Source organism: Pseudophryne corroboree, chromosome 1, assembly GCF_028390025.1.
Source record: "Pseudophryne corroboree isolate aPseCor3 chromosome 1, aPseCor3.hap2, whole genome shotgun sequence".
Lineage (NCBI taxonomy): Eukaryota > Metazoa > Chordata > Amphibia > Anura > Myobatrachidae > Pseudophryne > Pseudophryne corroboree.
This window is the reverse complement of record NC_086444.1, coordinates 484,322,895-484,338,774: the sequence shown is the minus strand read 5'-3', so window position 1 is coordinate 484,338,774 and position 15,880 is coordinate 484,322,895. Positions and strand designations below refer to the sequence as shown.

Here is a 15,880-nt window from a genome sequence, read left to right as displayed (position 1 = left end):
TCTACTAACTGGTTTTCCGGCCGTCTCATGTCGTCAACTGACTTTTGCAGCGTGCTAACATTATCACGTAATTCCATAATTAAAGCCATCCATTCCGGTGTCGACTCCCTAGGGGGTGACATCACCATTACCGGCAATTGCTCCGCCTCCACACCAACATCGTCCTCATACATGTCGACACACACGTACCGACACACAGCAGACACACAGGGAATGCTCTTATCGAAGACAGGACCCCACTAGCCCTTTGGGGAGACAGAGGGAGAGTTTGCCAGCACACACCAAAGCGCTATAAAAATGTATATAAACAACCCTAAAAGGTGTTGTTTCTGTTATATGCGCTTAATATATATAAATATCGCCAAAATATGCCCCCCTTCTCTGTTTTACCCTGTTTCTGTAGTGCAGTGCAGGGGAGAGTCCTGGGAGCCTTCCTCACAGCGGAGCTGAGCAGGAAAATGGCGCTGTGTGCTGAGGAGAATAGGCCCCGCCCCCTAAAACGGCGGGCTCTTCTCCCGGAGTTTGCGATATATGGCAGGGGTTAAATACATCCATATAGCCTCAAGGGCTATATGTGATGTATTTTAGCCATAGAAAAAGGTATTATACATTGCTGCCCAGGGCGCCCCCCCCAGCGCCCTGCACCCTCAGTGACCGCTGGTGTGAAGTGTGCCGACAACAATGGCGCACAGCTGCAGTGCTGTGCGCTACCTTATGAAGACTGAAAGTCTTCTGCCGCCTGTTTCCGGACCTCTGGACCTCTTCAACTTCGGCATCTGCAAGGGGGGTCGGCGGCACGGCTCCGGGACCGGACTCCATGGCTGGGCCTGTGTTCGATCCCTCTGGAGCTAATGGTGTCCAGTAGCCTAAGAAGCAAATCCATCCTGCACGCAGGTGAGTTCACTTCTCTCCCCTAAGTCCCTCGTAGCAGTGAGCCTGTTGCCAGCAGGACTCACTGAAAATAAGAAACCTAAAAAACTTTTTCTAAGCAGCTCTTTATGAGAGCCACCTAGATTGCACCCTGCTCGGACGGGCACAAAAACCTAACTGAGGCTTGGAGGAGGGTCATAGGGGGAGGAGCCAGTACACACCATGTGATCCTAAAAGCTTACTTTTTGTGCCCTGTCTCCTGCGGAGCCGCTATTCCCCATGGTCCTGACGGAGTCCCCAGCATCCACTAGGACGTTAGAGAAAACAAGAATTCCTCCTTAGAAATAATATCCTCTGTTTGTGCCCTCTCTAAAAATGATTGTAGCTCTAGTTTATAACTTGTCGTTGGATCTTTAGATAGCTTTTCATAGAATCTCTTGTCTTCTAATTGGCGTAAGGCTTCTTTTATGTAGTCATCCCTATTCTGTATAACTAAACTACCGCCTTTATCGGCTTGTTTTATTACAAGGGAGGTGTCTTTTAATAAGTTATTTAGAGCTTTTTTCTCCCATTTATTAAGATTTTGATTTCTCTTAATCTTACTTTAATTTTTTCCACAAATTATTTTAAAGTCCTCCAAAGTAGATTTGTAGAAACTTTCAATGCAGCTGCTTTTATGGTTTATAGGAAAGAATTCGGACCTACGTTAAATAGGGATTTATTCACATCAAAAACCTTTCTAGTTGTCATATCCAGGGGATTAGTACTCTCGTTCTGCAACTCCATTAGCATTAGTATGGCTGGTTCATCTGTAGAATCTAAAAAAATAGGGGTTGCCGGATCATTGTTCCTATCTAATGTTTTTTTGGCGAAGTATCGTTTTCTGCACAAGGACCTGATGTATCTATTTAGCTCCACAAACAGATCAAAAATATTTGGATCCGTAGTGGGTGAAAATTTTAGACCCTTGTTCAGAAGAGACACCTCGCTTTGTGATAATGATCTGGATGAGAGGTTAAAAATTGCATTATTGGTTAATCTCTTGGCTAGAGTTTTTAATCTCTTACGTTTCTCCTTTTTCCCCCCTCTCTTTCCTCTGCACTTAAATTGCGTCCTCTTTTTGGAGTGATTGGCATCCTTTCTCTGCTTGGAAACCGTTCTCTCTGTCTGGCTGATCTTTGATCTAAAAAAACCTCTCTATTCTCCCCTCATCTTTCCTCATATTTATTGGAGATTTTAGGTCGTGCTCCTAATTGGGCTTCAGCTGAATGTTTGGAAAATCTCTCCAACCGATTCGGGCTACCCCTAGCATCTGCCTCTGAGTGTGGTAGGCGGTCAGAGTTAAATCTTTGTCCTGTCGGTCGTCGTGCAACGGCAGGTGACTTTGAGTAGTTATCATATCTCCATTGTCTCTCTTTTACTGAAGGTATCCTAGATCTACCGTTTCTTTGATTCCTATTAGTGAACCTCTGTTTACTATAGGTGTAAACTTCTCCCTTCCTATAGTCCTCCAGATCCCTTTGGAATTTTTTACATTTTGTTTCAGTGATCAATTGTTCAAACTTAAGGACCTTCTCTGTTACTCTAAGATCTCTTTCTTTAAACTCTGGCTCATTGCTATGTATCTCTAATTTCTTTTTCAATGCATCAATCTCCCTTTCTATCATCCTAACTTTCTCATTTCTAAATTTTACTACAACTTCCATAAGTTGCAGGGAACATTTATCTAAAATGGTTTCCCATTCTTTCTGATAATCACTCCCTTCTTCAAAAATAGATGGTTTTGTTATACGTAAGCCTCTTGGAATCATTTTTTTATCAAGGTATTTTTGTAAATTGGTTCCATCTAACCAATTTTTCGTTTCAGATCTTAATAATTCCTCTAATTTATAAAAATCATCTCTTAATTGCACATCTACCTCCTTTCTATCATTATATCCTGGTACCTCCCATTTAGACAAGTATGTTTGCCTTCTGCTACTCCTATTATCATAATTAGAGAAACAGCTCATGTCAGCCGCCTGAACAAAAGACTAAGTGCTGTGCAAAGGTGATGAATTTGTATTAATTGCTTAATACAGGTTCTGGCGCTATGACTTGTGCTGGTTCTCTAAGCTGCTATCATGGTGAGAGACAGTCAATCTCTCATATGACTGATAATAACACAAAAAAAGGAAAAGATAGCGCTAACAAGTTTTCTAAACACAGGTGTTTTCATAAAATAAATCACATTTATTTAGTGATACTCAGCATGTATCCATAAAATAATTTTGCACATATAAAACCATAAGTTTAAGAGCCTCTTATAGCCAGTCTCTGACCATCGACAATGGATGTAAAATAAGCACACCTATTTATAATGGTAAAGTCCCTGTGACCGGTCACAATATCAACAGGATCCTTAATTCTGATTTGCAGACGTATCCAATCTTGTGGTATAGTTACCAAAAATTCAGTGGATTAGCCGGGTATCCCACCTAGCGAAGGTCCAGAGGCTGTCTCCGATCCGACACAGATGTTTGGTGGTTCTCCCTGTATTAATTTTCCACGTCCATGGATAGGAAATGTCCAGAAAGACAACGACTGTCAAGGTTCCTGAAGGTGGCTTTGAGGTGTCAAGGTCAAGACTGGTCCCCTAACGCGTTTCGCTGGCGTTTTGGCAGCTTTATCAAAGGTGCTTATACTGGGCTCATATGGCTCTTATATAAGGATATCAATTATCCATGTTAAAAACACCTGTTAACATTTTATTACATTCATGATCACAAAATAACTATATACATACATCCTCAGGGTCTTAATGAGGCTTTGGAGCTAAATTCAATATTATGATCTATGAAAACCCACCGATTCATCATACCCCTTTCAGTCTTCCCCTGTCGGAGTTTTGTTTTAGGAATACCCAATAAACTTTGATTTTATATGCATCATCTCTCCAGTCCATTAGCATGCACAATTAAGTGCATATATGTGAAGATATAATTATACATATACATATGTATTCCCCTTTATCTTCCCTCCCCCCCTCCCCCATTTGTTCATCTCAGATCCGGGTATTGCACTTTCTCTTTATTTGCCCCCCATATATATTCTCTACTCTATTCGGTTCTCCCATCTCCTAATTATATATTATAATTTATCATCTATGTTGCGTAACAGAATTCCATTTATAAAAATATTTATCAATTTTTTAGGAGGAGTAAGAACGAAAAAGATCAGTTGGAGAGGGAGAAGGGGGAAAAAAGGCTTTATTATATAATTCCAAAGTGGTGTCTTTGTGTGTTTAAGAGAAAGTAAACAAAACCATGTGATCCCGAAGTGGTGACGTGTTCGCGTGGCCGGAGAGGAGTGAACTGTTTGAGCACTGAGCAATTGGGCCCGCGCAGTCATGTGATCGGGCCTTGGGATACGTCACCGTAACGGGAGGAGTAAAGACTCATTATACCTCCACGATATTATGACGCGGCGAAACCGGAAGTCCGCGCCGGGTCACGTGCTATCATGACGTGGCAGAAATGGAAGTCCTTATTAGGTAACAACGTTAGTCATACTGATGGGGACAATAGTGGAAACAGCTGAGCCACCGGGCAGCAAAGTCATGTGATGGGAGGGGAAAGGGGGCGATCACTATAGCAACCGATCAGTTTATATCACTGACCAATGGGATTCCCGATGGGTAGAAAATCCACATCATGTGACATAGGTCATGTGATCGGATTTCTCCTGATAGTTAATAAAAATTGCTTTTTAAACACTTTTATTCACCTCGTTTTTTAGGTAGATTGATACCATTGAAAGATGTTTGCCTTGCTGCTACTATAGATGTATGTATATAGTTATTTTGTGATCATGAATGTAATAAAATGTTAACAGGTGTTTTTAACATGGATAATTGATATCCTTATATAAGAGCCATATGAGCCCAGTATAAGCACCTTTGATAAAGCTGCCAAAACGCCAGCGAAACGCGTTAGGGGACCAGTCTTGACCTTGACACCTCAAAGCCACCTTCAGGAACCTTGACAGTCGTTGTCTTTCTGGACATTTCCTATCCATGGACGTGGAAAATTAATACAGGGAGAACCACCAAACATCTGTGTCGGATCGGAGACAGCCTCTGGACCTTCGCTAGGTGGGATACCCGGCTAATCCACTGAATTTTTGGTAACTATACCACAAGATTGGATACGTCTGCAAATCAGTATTAAGGATCCTGTTGATATTGTGACCGGTCACAGGGACTTTACCATTATAAATAGGTGTGCTTATTTTACATCCATTGTCGATGGTCAGAGACTGGCTATAAGAGGCTCTTAAACTTATGGTTTTATATGTGCAAAATTATTTTATGGATACATGCTGAGTATCACTAAATAAATGTGATTTATTTTATGAAAACACCTGTGTTTAGAAAACTTGTTAGTGCTATCTTTTCCTTTTTTTGTGTTATTATAAGACCTCAATCGGCGACTGTTTATTTAAACTCACATAGTTTACGACTGCATTTATAACGATTGTTTCTTATCTTCATCTCTACAACCTCCAGGTAGTATCTCACATAGTCGACAGGTGATTCTCACATATTAGCATTCACATGTCCCCCCCCCCTTCATGTATCATCAACTAAATGTGCTCCCCCATTTGTTGCTACCAAAAGCCGAAAAGAGCTCGGTAAAGTTTGACAGCCCATCCACAGACCCTTGATACGGGATAAGAAGGATTCAAATGTATACTTCGCAATACCTCGAAGCTTGATTTAAAACACGTACGGCACGATGATACATGACCCCTCAAACATGGATTTCATACATACATGCTTTTACTGTCTCACTAGGTCATACTTTTCCCACCTTCTCCTCTCCTCCCTTACCCAATCATAAAAAGGTGTTTACATGATGACATATATTTTTCTGTTTTGTTTAGGAAGTGGCAGTTATTGGTGACTGCCAAAGGGTGGACTGTCAAAGTCGAAAAATATAGCGACCTATGATGCCTTGTACTAACCCCATGCGTTTGCCCGCTGCACGTGCACATTCTCTCCCGTGCGTGCGCATATTCGCAGTTGCGTGACGGCACCTCCACGGTCGTGCGCTCAGGCGCGTGGTATGTGCATTTACGGTAGAGTTTGTGTGCGTCTTGCGGGCGACTCAATCGTTACATAGTTAATCCAAATAATGTTTTTTATAGGTTATGGTCCCCTTAATAATATCAGTAAGTTTGTTTAGTGTAACTGGTTCATGGACAGAGAGATCCCTCTTTACATGATACGAAGGGTCAGATAGGTTTTGAGCAGTGGTGTTTAGTATGCAACGGTAGAGTATATTATTAGTAACATTCCGGTATTGGTTTGAAAAAGATTAATCGCTCCTGCGAATAGTTATGTCTATAAGAAGTTTATGGACATTTACTGTATTTGCAGTTCATTATCCATGCGGCGGCAATCCTGAAATTCCCTCCCACCTGAGCAGTATGAAATAGTCACAGCCCACCTGTTTGAATCAACCTATGACCTTTTGTTATAATGTGAAGACAGATTCCTGTGTCCAATGAACAATGAGATTGTAGGCCCCTTTGTAGTGTACTGTATGTAGTGTATATAAGGCAGCCAGTCTGGGCCAGCTCAGTCTACTCTCCACAACGGTTTTCATCATTGACTAACTAGAGAGCTGGTTCCAGGACTGCGCAGCTATCATTCCCTAGTGTGTAAGTTTTTCTCTGTAACCAACTTGTTCTCTGTTTGTATTTGCCAATACTCTCTCTTTCTCTGTTATTGTTTAGGATTAAGACGCTGTTGTATATTGTATAATTTCAGTTATTCTGTTTAGGTGTTTTATGTTAGTGCTGTAGTGTATAAGCTTTAACTGTTTTCCCCTTTTACATACTAAAATCATCTAGATCACAGGTTCTCAAACTCGGTCCTCAGGACCCCACACAGTGCATGTTTTGCAGGTCTCCTCACAGAATCACAAGTGAATTAACTAGCTCCACCTGTGGACCTTTTAAAATGGGTCAGTGAGTAATTAATACACCTGTGCACTTGCTGGGTTACCTGCAAAACATGCACTGTGTGGGGTCCTGAGGACCGAGTTTGAGAACCCCTGATCTAGATAAAGGTTTTGGAACCTTACAAGGTATTGTGTGTTTATCATTACATTGCTAAGGGTATTCGGAGCGTCTCAATCGCTCAAGCAGCTTTTATATTAACAAGGTTAAGAAGCGTTATATCATTACAGTATAAGTATATCCCTTCATTGTGTTGCATACAAGGTTTACTGTGTGTCATCCTGTGAGCGTCTGCGCCGCTCGTGTTCCTCTTGTGGGCACAGCGTACGCTACGCTAGTAGCGTAGCATTACGGTACTCGGACCGCCTATAGCGTGCTCGATACCCAGCGTAAGCCGTGAGTGAACGTGCCGCTCGTGCGTCTCGACCACGGCCTAGCGTCTGCTACGCTAAGTGCGTACCCTTACGGTACCCCGTACGCCCATTGCGTACTGAGTCTCTTACCAATATATAGTGAATGTTATAAGATAAATAATTAGCTTAATCAATCTCTAAAGTAACATGACATTAATCCAAAGAGGAATTAGGACATTTTTGTACCATTTGGCTATACCTGACAACCTTATACACTAATGCCATTCTATCCCTCTTCTACACATTTGGTTTCAGAGACACGTTAATGGTTTTGTTTTTTATGTGTATAATTGTATAGATTTTGCAATCTGTTGGTGCAATAAATAAATATATCATGTAATAAAAAAGTGTGAAAAGTTCTTGTGAAAATCCTGACTCAGCCCGTGCTGTCTGTGATTTACCAGTGTGAATCTAGTAGTGTATAGACTCTTTGCCCTGCATGTAAATACACCAGTTTATGATACCAGTTTATTGTTTGTAAACTGTAAAAAGATCACACTAGTATTGCACTTTTCAAAAATAAATCTATTTTCCCATATTAGTAAACTAAGATGTCAGTAGTATGTACATTTTGTACAAATACACCCAATTACTTTTAATGTTTACATTATTTTGGCATAGCTTTTTATTTCATTAGATTTTTTTAGAACATGGGTGGAAGGATCTTACCTGCACTTGTATCCCAAGCCAGTTAAATGCATCAAACCCTGGCTTTGTTCTCAGGATAAGCAGTCCTAGAAGGAATTGTAGTCCAATCCCCCAAAATACTTGCCGCCAATTAACCTTTAGAAAAAAAAACAATTATGTAGATGCATATATTATATTAGATTGACTGCAATCTGAAAACATCATATCCTTAGAAATGTCTGCTTAATTGCCTTTAAATGTGAAATTCCTTCCTGTGGTGGCAAAGCCTTCTAAGCTAATACTGCAGCCAGCACCGTACCGTCAGGGCCACTGGCGTATTTATAATGGGTGCACCAATTTCTTTGATACCGCATCTCTGGAGTCCCTTGTTTGTGGCAGCAAACAAACAAATAATCACTGGGAAAATGATGCGGTGGCCATTTTCCCATAATTTTGCATGTGCGCACTAGAGAAATTGCCAGGAATAATGTCCACCACTCAATTTTCCCAGAGGTCTGCGCAAACGCATTACAGTCTGAGCCCCTAGCGCTCAGACTCTAATGCACTTCCGACTAGAGAGGAGGGGGCCTGGACAGAGGAGGCTGCACCCAGGCCTCCTCCTCTCTTAATACACGCTTGGTCAGTGCTGTAACTACGGGTGTCCAAGCAATGACGTCAGAGCTCTTGGGGCGGCACCGTCCCTGCCTCGAAACCTCAGCCCTTAATTCTGGCTATCAGGGAGCCTGGAATGGCACCCTGTAGCTAAAATTGCTGCTGCAATGCTGCCCGTTTGGACGCTCTAGGCAAACACCTAGCAGTCTCTGCAGCAGCTCAGGACATGCTCAGGCCCCTCCGAACAGTGCTGCACTTCCTGGGGCCATCGGCCCTGTCCCTCTAGGCAACGTCATGATGTTATGTACTTAGAGGGCGGGGATGACACTAGGCACTCCGCCCTGTTACACCGCTGCGTACAGTGTTCGTGTAATACACAGAGTCCATTTAAGTGCTCATTTTAGGACATCACCATGAGTCAAACATCAGAATCATAGTGGACATTATTATCATCAGCATCACATTTGCGCTCATCACATTCTAACATCAATATATTTATATTTTCAGAAAATGCCATTAATATTTTAACTCATTGTAACACGTCAAAGAAATTGTAAAAAAAATGGGCAAAAGAGTTTTTTTTTCTTGACAGTGTAACCAAGGCAAGCATGATTTTTTTTTTCATTAACACCACAAACAAATACTTTGTGGTTTCTGCTTTGGCAATATTTCACTGCTCAGATATTGTAACTAGCAGGACTCTATGGGGGTCATTCCGAGTTGATCGTAGCTGTGCTAAATTTAGCACAGCTACGATCATTTACACTGACATGCGGGGGGACGCCCTGCACAGGGCTAGCCCGCCACGCATGTCAGTGCCGGCCCCCCCGCAGAAGTGCAAAGGCATCGCACAGCGGCGATGCCTTTGCACTTCAAGAGTACTGTAGCTCCCGGCCAGCGCAGCTTTTGCGTGTGACGTCACGCAGCCGCTGCAGCCCCCGCCCCCCGTTCGGTCTGGTCACGTCTGCATTGGCCGGACCGCGCCTATGAAATGGCAGCCAAATGCAGTTTCGCCCCCTCCCGCCCAGTGACCGCCTCTGCCTGTCAATCAGGCAGAGGCGATCGCAGCCCTGCCACAGCCTTCGGCTGTCTTGAATGCGCTGGCGCACTACGGTGCCAGCGCATGCGCAGTAGAGACCCGTTCACTCAGCTGCGAAAAACAGCATGACCTCCTATGTACAGTGTACAGACGGAGCCCTCCTCATCCTTGCCTTTAATAGGATTAATTGAGCCAGGGCAGTCGGATTTACAGTAATCCCCTACTGTAATGACTTAATCCCCTGCTGTATTGTTCTCTCTGTATTGTATTGCAGCTGAGAAGCTTTTTCTAATAAATCTTGGTGCACCTAGGTGCAGCAGAGAAGCCTAGATGAGCATGGCTCCATCTGTATGTTTTCACAAAAAAACTACACTTTTTATTTTATTTTCGTGTCTTGATTTTAACACTAGAAATGTGTGGGAATAACACTGTAGCTTAACTTCACTTATTCAGACTTCTTTAGTATGTATACAGGGTCTCCTTTAAATACACTACAGGTTCTCCTTTCCAAAGCAGTACATGGTGGCACATCACCACTCTTGTGGCAGGCCTCTATTGTATGGCATTATGCGTGTAATCTGTGTTGTGGGCCTGAGATAGACCCAGATCAGGGCTGGATTAAGCCTTGGGGGTGCCCGGGGCACTTAAGACAGGGGGGCCCCGATGGAAGGTGGGGGTTGTATATTAAATTGTACATACCTTCCAACATGTCCCATTCCAGGAGGGACAATATGCTCTCTACCTGGACTTCCCACTTAATATATAATTGGCGTCACCTGTGTTGAACTATTTAATTGATAAGAAGGGTACTTCAACACAGGTGATTGAAATCATAAAGAAGGAAGTCCGGGTAGAGAGCATTTTGTCCCTCCTGGAATGGGTCATGGTGGGAGGTATAAATTTTGTCTATTAAAGTTAAACTAATGGTGTATATTAGTTTAAAGTAATAGTTTAATAATGGCAGGGCACTGTTTATAGCTCCACCTAATTGAAAGCCAACTATTTTATAAACTTTTCTTGTAGTGGAACAAAGACAACTTAATTTTAAAATACACATAGAAAAAGAAAATAATTTATATTGTCACATGCAAGAATAGCAGCAGCCTCTGTACTACTTTCACACTGGGATAGGACTCAGGAGGACACTCTGTGTGTGTCTCTATTGCTAGACCCAAATGATTTAGTTGCATAACAGTTTACACAGGATTTAGACACCCAAGTGGAGGAGGAGAAGCTGGGATCCCTGTGTCACTTACAGCTCTCTCCACCCTCCTATCTCTCCTCTGGTCAGAAAGCTCTGTCGGTAGCTCATGAAACATTATATTCCTGTGTCTCTGCCTGCACTGCATACTGCCCTGCTCGCATTCTGGCTGCTGGTTCTGCTGCTGCTTAAGAGGGAAAGCTAGTGATGTCAGTGTGCTCTGGCTCCCCTGACAAAGGGGGGCTCTGGGTACAGTATGCCCTGCATCCCCCCCCTTAATCTGGCTATGACCCAGATACTCCTCTCTTGTTTAATGGCTCCTTTCTCGAGCTGGACATGTTCAGCTTTGGTAATGTTTGGTTGATTAATGGGATCTGCTCTATAGGGCAGATCTTCTACAATGGACACACCTGCAGGAGGATTTTTCCCTACCTTGCATAATCTGTAGCAGTGTCATGCTGAGCATGCCCCTTTTCAGCAGACTCCCCCAGTGAATAGGTACACCATCGCCAGAATCCCGACAGCTGGGAGCTGAACGAACAGGCACCGACCCACAGGAGAGGTAAGCAGCAGGGGGAGGTTAGGGTCAGGCTGCGGGGACAGGGTTAGGCTGTGCCCTGGGGGGTGGGGGGGTGAGGTTTAGGCTGTGGGAGGGGGTTTAGGTTTAGGCATCCCCTAGTGAGGGTTAGAGTTAAGCTGGGGGAGGGAGGGTTAGGTTTAGGCTGCGGGGAGGTGGGGGGAGATTTAGGCTGCAGGGAGGATGGGTTAGGGTTAGGGGGCTAGGGGAGGAAGGCAAGTATACTTACCTTCCCTGATGGGGTCCGACCATCGGGATGCCGTGGACGGTATTCTGACCGCTGGCATCCCAAACGCTGGTAAATCAAACCCAACTCAATTCTTTTGTATTGGTGTTATTTCAATTAAAAATCCTACAAAATATGTCAGCACTCTATAATGAAAGAATATTAATAGGACAAACAGTAATAATCTGCCTCCATAGGTGCATGGCTGCATTCTGCTGTGAATCTATCCCTGCAAAATCATACTTCATCAATGTATGTGGGATTGTGGACCAAGCAGGGATTCTGCATATATACTGTACCTTAGTTGGATGTTTGGAGAAGATGAGCATCAGAAAAATGTACATCACAAGGCCACCAAAAGAAATGAGCTGACTGGCTCCCATTCTTGCTGTGTCAAATATAAGCCATAGTATAACTCCAACAATAAGACTTATCCAAATTACCCTATGGAGGAAGCACAATTATGTTGTAAACTGACAGATCTGAAATTAAAAATTCATCATTTTAAATGTTAAACCAGAGTTTGATGGGTATTGTATTTTTGTGATATGACCATACATACTGTATACGTGCCAGCATACAAAACAGGAATATCCCATACTTGCTTTTTTTTTTTACAGGAAAATGTTGGGGAAGGGGGAGATAGTCTAAAGGAAGGAGGAGCATCAATGCTACCATATTCCATACTGTACAATGCTGTCATTCACATCAATCTGTAGTGGGGAAGGTATTTACGATGGCACAATTTACAGCAAATTGCATTGTCAATTCCCAGGAATGCCCACTTCTCTGGGGGAGTGGACAGATCCTCCTGGCTGGTCTACTCTCTCTCTCTCTGGACTCCAGGAGAGCTTGAAATTCAGAACATTCCAGCAAAGTAGGCGAGTATGGAACGTCCAGAACACTTAATTTTTGAAGAATTCCTTTTTTATATTACAGTTCACTGCTTTAGCCAGAATACACTAGTATTACAATCTACAGCATGTTGTGATCATTTGGAAGTGTTTGCCCTTAGAGACGGTTTGTAAGAGGCTTGCATCTCAAGTGGGATTTGATGAGGAGCTACTGGGAACACTACACTAGGATATGGCAATAGGCATTCGATACATCTACAGAGACTACTCAATTCAGTGCTACAACCAAAGCAGTAAGGCATAGATTTGTACTTCTTGTAAATACACTGCAAAGTGCTTATACAAAAGGATTCATTCTGAATCGGACCAGTCTCTGTACAAGGGTCCATACTGCACATGCCCAGATGCGAAGTTAAGCATTTCTGTGTATGTCCATTCTATTCTGAGTTGCATGGAACCTGGCCAGATCTATCTTTCTGTGAACTTAGGCATCTCGGGTGGTAACTAAATACTTTGTTGTGCTATATAAATATGTTGAAAGAGACAAATTGGGGAGAAATATAGATTGTTTCACACTTACCATTTCAACCAAAACCATTGTTTACTGAAGAACGTTCCGACCGGGGAGAAAAAGTTTACAATTTTGCCCTCATATCTGTCCATGAATAAATCCCAGCATACAAAGAAGATGGCCAGCAGAGTCAGTACAAAGAGAGCCAGGGCTCTTCTAAAGTTCAGCGCACAGGCAGCGACCACCATCGCTAAAAAACCTTGGAAAGACATAAACTCTTATTTATCAAGTTACAAACCATTTACTGTATACAAGGGCAAGCGCATCCAGCTCTGCATCAGTAGTATATGTGCCAGGCATACTATAAGTCCGACATACTGTACATACACACATATATACACTTCTCTGCAGCAGTTGTTAATTTTATGCCCTATACTAGTGCCCTAGTCCATTTTCCTACCATAGCAGAGCCTTATTTAATGTTATGCCCCATAGTAGTGCCCTAGTTTTATGAATCACAGTAGTGCTTAAGTTTACCGTACAGTATGTCACATTTCAGTGCTGCCAGTACACATTATGCTGCACAACCAATTCACATTATTATATATAGTGCTCCCTGTTCATATTGTGCCTTATTACAGTGCCCCGGTTCATATTATATAACATGAAAATGCCCTACAATTAATTTTATACCACACTACAATGAGCAGATCCAGGGGCATGCCTAGATATATTGCAGGCCCCAGGGAAAAAGTTTGAAAGGACCTCTACGTACCACTCAATGGCAAAAAATGTATATAACACATGTACTGTGACAGGGAAGGTGGGCCTCTCTCATCTCTGGGCCCCATAGCAGCTGCACTGCCTGCACCTATGGTAGCTACACCCTTGCAACCAGGTCATATGTACCCAAAAGGTTTTTTTTTAGTGATGAGCGAGGTTCGGTTTTACTCGGTTTTACTCGGTTCTCAAAACGGCATCTTATTGGCTATCCAAAACACGTGACATCCGTGAGCCAATAAGATGCCGTTTTGAGAACCGAGTAAAACCGAGTAAAACCGAATCCGCTCATCACTAGTTTTTTTAAACATTTGTTTGATCGCAAATAACTCATTTTTATTTGCTGTAGGTTGGATTGAAAAGCTTCAACTGTTTAATGCAGCAGAAATAATATTCCTTATCACATGCAAATAAAAGTAGCAACACTTTTTCTAAAATAAATAAGTTAATAAAATCATTAAATAAATATGTGCAATCATTGATGAAAACACCTATTAGCTTCAGATGTCAATCAGCCAATCAAAAGTGGCTAACTAGTGACTACAACCACCATCTTTATCAGTGTGGATTTGTACCAGCCCTCAGGAACCAGCAATTGATAAGGATAATGTAAGACATCTGTGTCTCTGTACAGATCTGCATCTGTTCCCAATTACAGGGACATGTCCTTGTTGTATTCGGCATATGCTAGGCCGCCATCTCTCTCCCCAGTCCCACCTTTCTAGCTGTAAGTGTTAGAAGCCACAAAATCTGCATATGCTTATGGTAAATTGGCAGGTGTTACGTGCTATGTCCAACTCAGCAACATACACTGTGATGTCCATACTGATATCCAATACATCTATTCATGTTACTTACTGCTTCCTACATTTAGCATTAACTACCACCCAAGTCTGAAATGCCTCATATGGCAAAATACTTTTTGCTTTAATCAGCCCGTTTTATGGCCACTATACATATGTTACACTGTACGTCAGGGCCAGACTGGCTCACAGCGGTACAGGGGAAACCCCCCCCCCCCCCACCCCCCGGTGGACCCCTCTGCCTCAGGACCCACCCCCTCCTCCAGGGATCAGGTTCCAGACTATGCATGTGAATGATACATTCTTTATATGTTACATTATACTGCACAGGACTATGGTGTATGTTCTACAGGGCATTGTTGATAATAATCTGGTACATTATCATGCATGCACTAGCAGTATTTAATATATACATTTATCACAGGGCCAAGCTCATGCACTTTCTGATGGTTAGCCAATTCTCTGTGGCAACTGGCCGCACCCCTTAGCATGAGCCCTACCACTGCATTTCCCAGGTGAGCTCTTCGTGCCCCAGTCCAACACTGCTGTGCATTCTAATGTTTTAATTAAATTTGTTATATTTATCTAATAAAATCGTAATATACTGTACATAGTTTATGGCAGGTTGGGTACGACATCCTCACAGTCAGAATCCCAAATGTCAGAAACTCTAACCCACACCAGCCACAGCCTAACCCTAAACCTCCCATCTCGCAGCCTAACCCTCAACGTTCCACAGCCTATCCGTAGCGCTCATACTTACTGTTTGAAATTGTTGGCATTTTGACCTGTTGGGATCCCGCTGCCAGTATGGGGGGTCATTCCGAGTTGATTGTAGCTGTGCTAAATTTAGCACAGCTACGATCTTCTTCCCTGACATGCGGGGGGACGCCCAGCACAGAGCTAGCCTGCCCCGCATGTCAGTCCGGCTCCCCCTCGCAGAAGTGCAAAGGCATCGCACAGCGGCGATGCCTTTGCACTTCAAGAGTAGCTCCTGACCAGCGCAGCTTTAGCATGCTGGCCGGGAGCTACTCATCACTCCCTGGCCCGCAGCGGCTGCGTGTGACGTCACGCAGCCAATGTGGCCCGCCCCCCGTTCGGTCCGGCCACGCCTGTGCTGGCTGGACCAAACACACAAAACGGCGGTCAAACGCTGCCGTTCCGCCCCCTCCTGCCCAGCGGTCGCCTCTGCCTGTCAATCAGGCAGAGGCGATCGCATCCCTGCTACGGCCTTCAGCCGTCTGGCATGCGCCGGCGCACTGCGGCGCCGGCGCATGTGCAGCAGCGACCCGTTCGCTCTGCTGCATTAAAACGCAGCGAGCGAACGGGTCAGAATGACCCCCATTGTGAGCATCGGGATTCTG

The 15,880-nt window shown here is 43.4% G+C and overlaps 1 protein-coding gene across 4 annotated transcripts in view; it reads right to left on the bottom strand.

Annotated features, from left to right (window-relative positions):
* Positions 1 to 15,880, bottom strand: part of SLC28A3 (solute carrier family 28 member 3) — a 483,890-nt gene that overhangs the window by 124,595 nt on the left and 343,415 nt on the right. For all 4 annotated transcript variants that reach the window (XM_063913791.1, XM_063913790.1, XM_063913792.1 and 1 more), the window contains 3 exons: positions 13,003 to 13,192; positions 11,868 to 12,012; positions 7,956 to 8,069 (listed from right to left, as the gene is read on the bottom strand). In XM_063913791.1, coding sequence (XP_063769861.1) covers positions 7,956 to 8,069; positions 11,868 to 12,012; positions 13,003 to 13,192 — 449 coding nt within the window. The remainder of the gene's footprint in view (positions 1 to 7,955; positions 8,070 to 11,867; positions 12,013 to 13,002; positions 13,193 to 15,880) is intronic.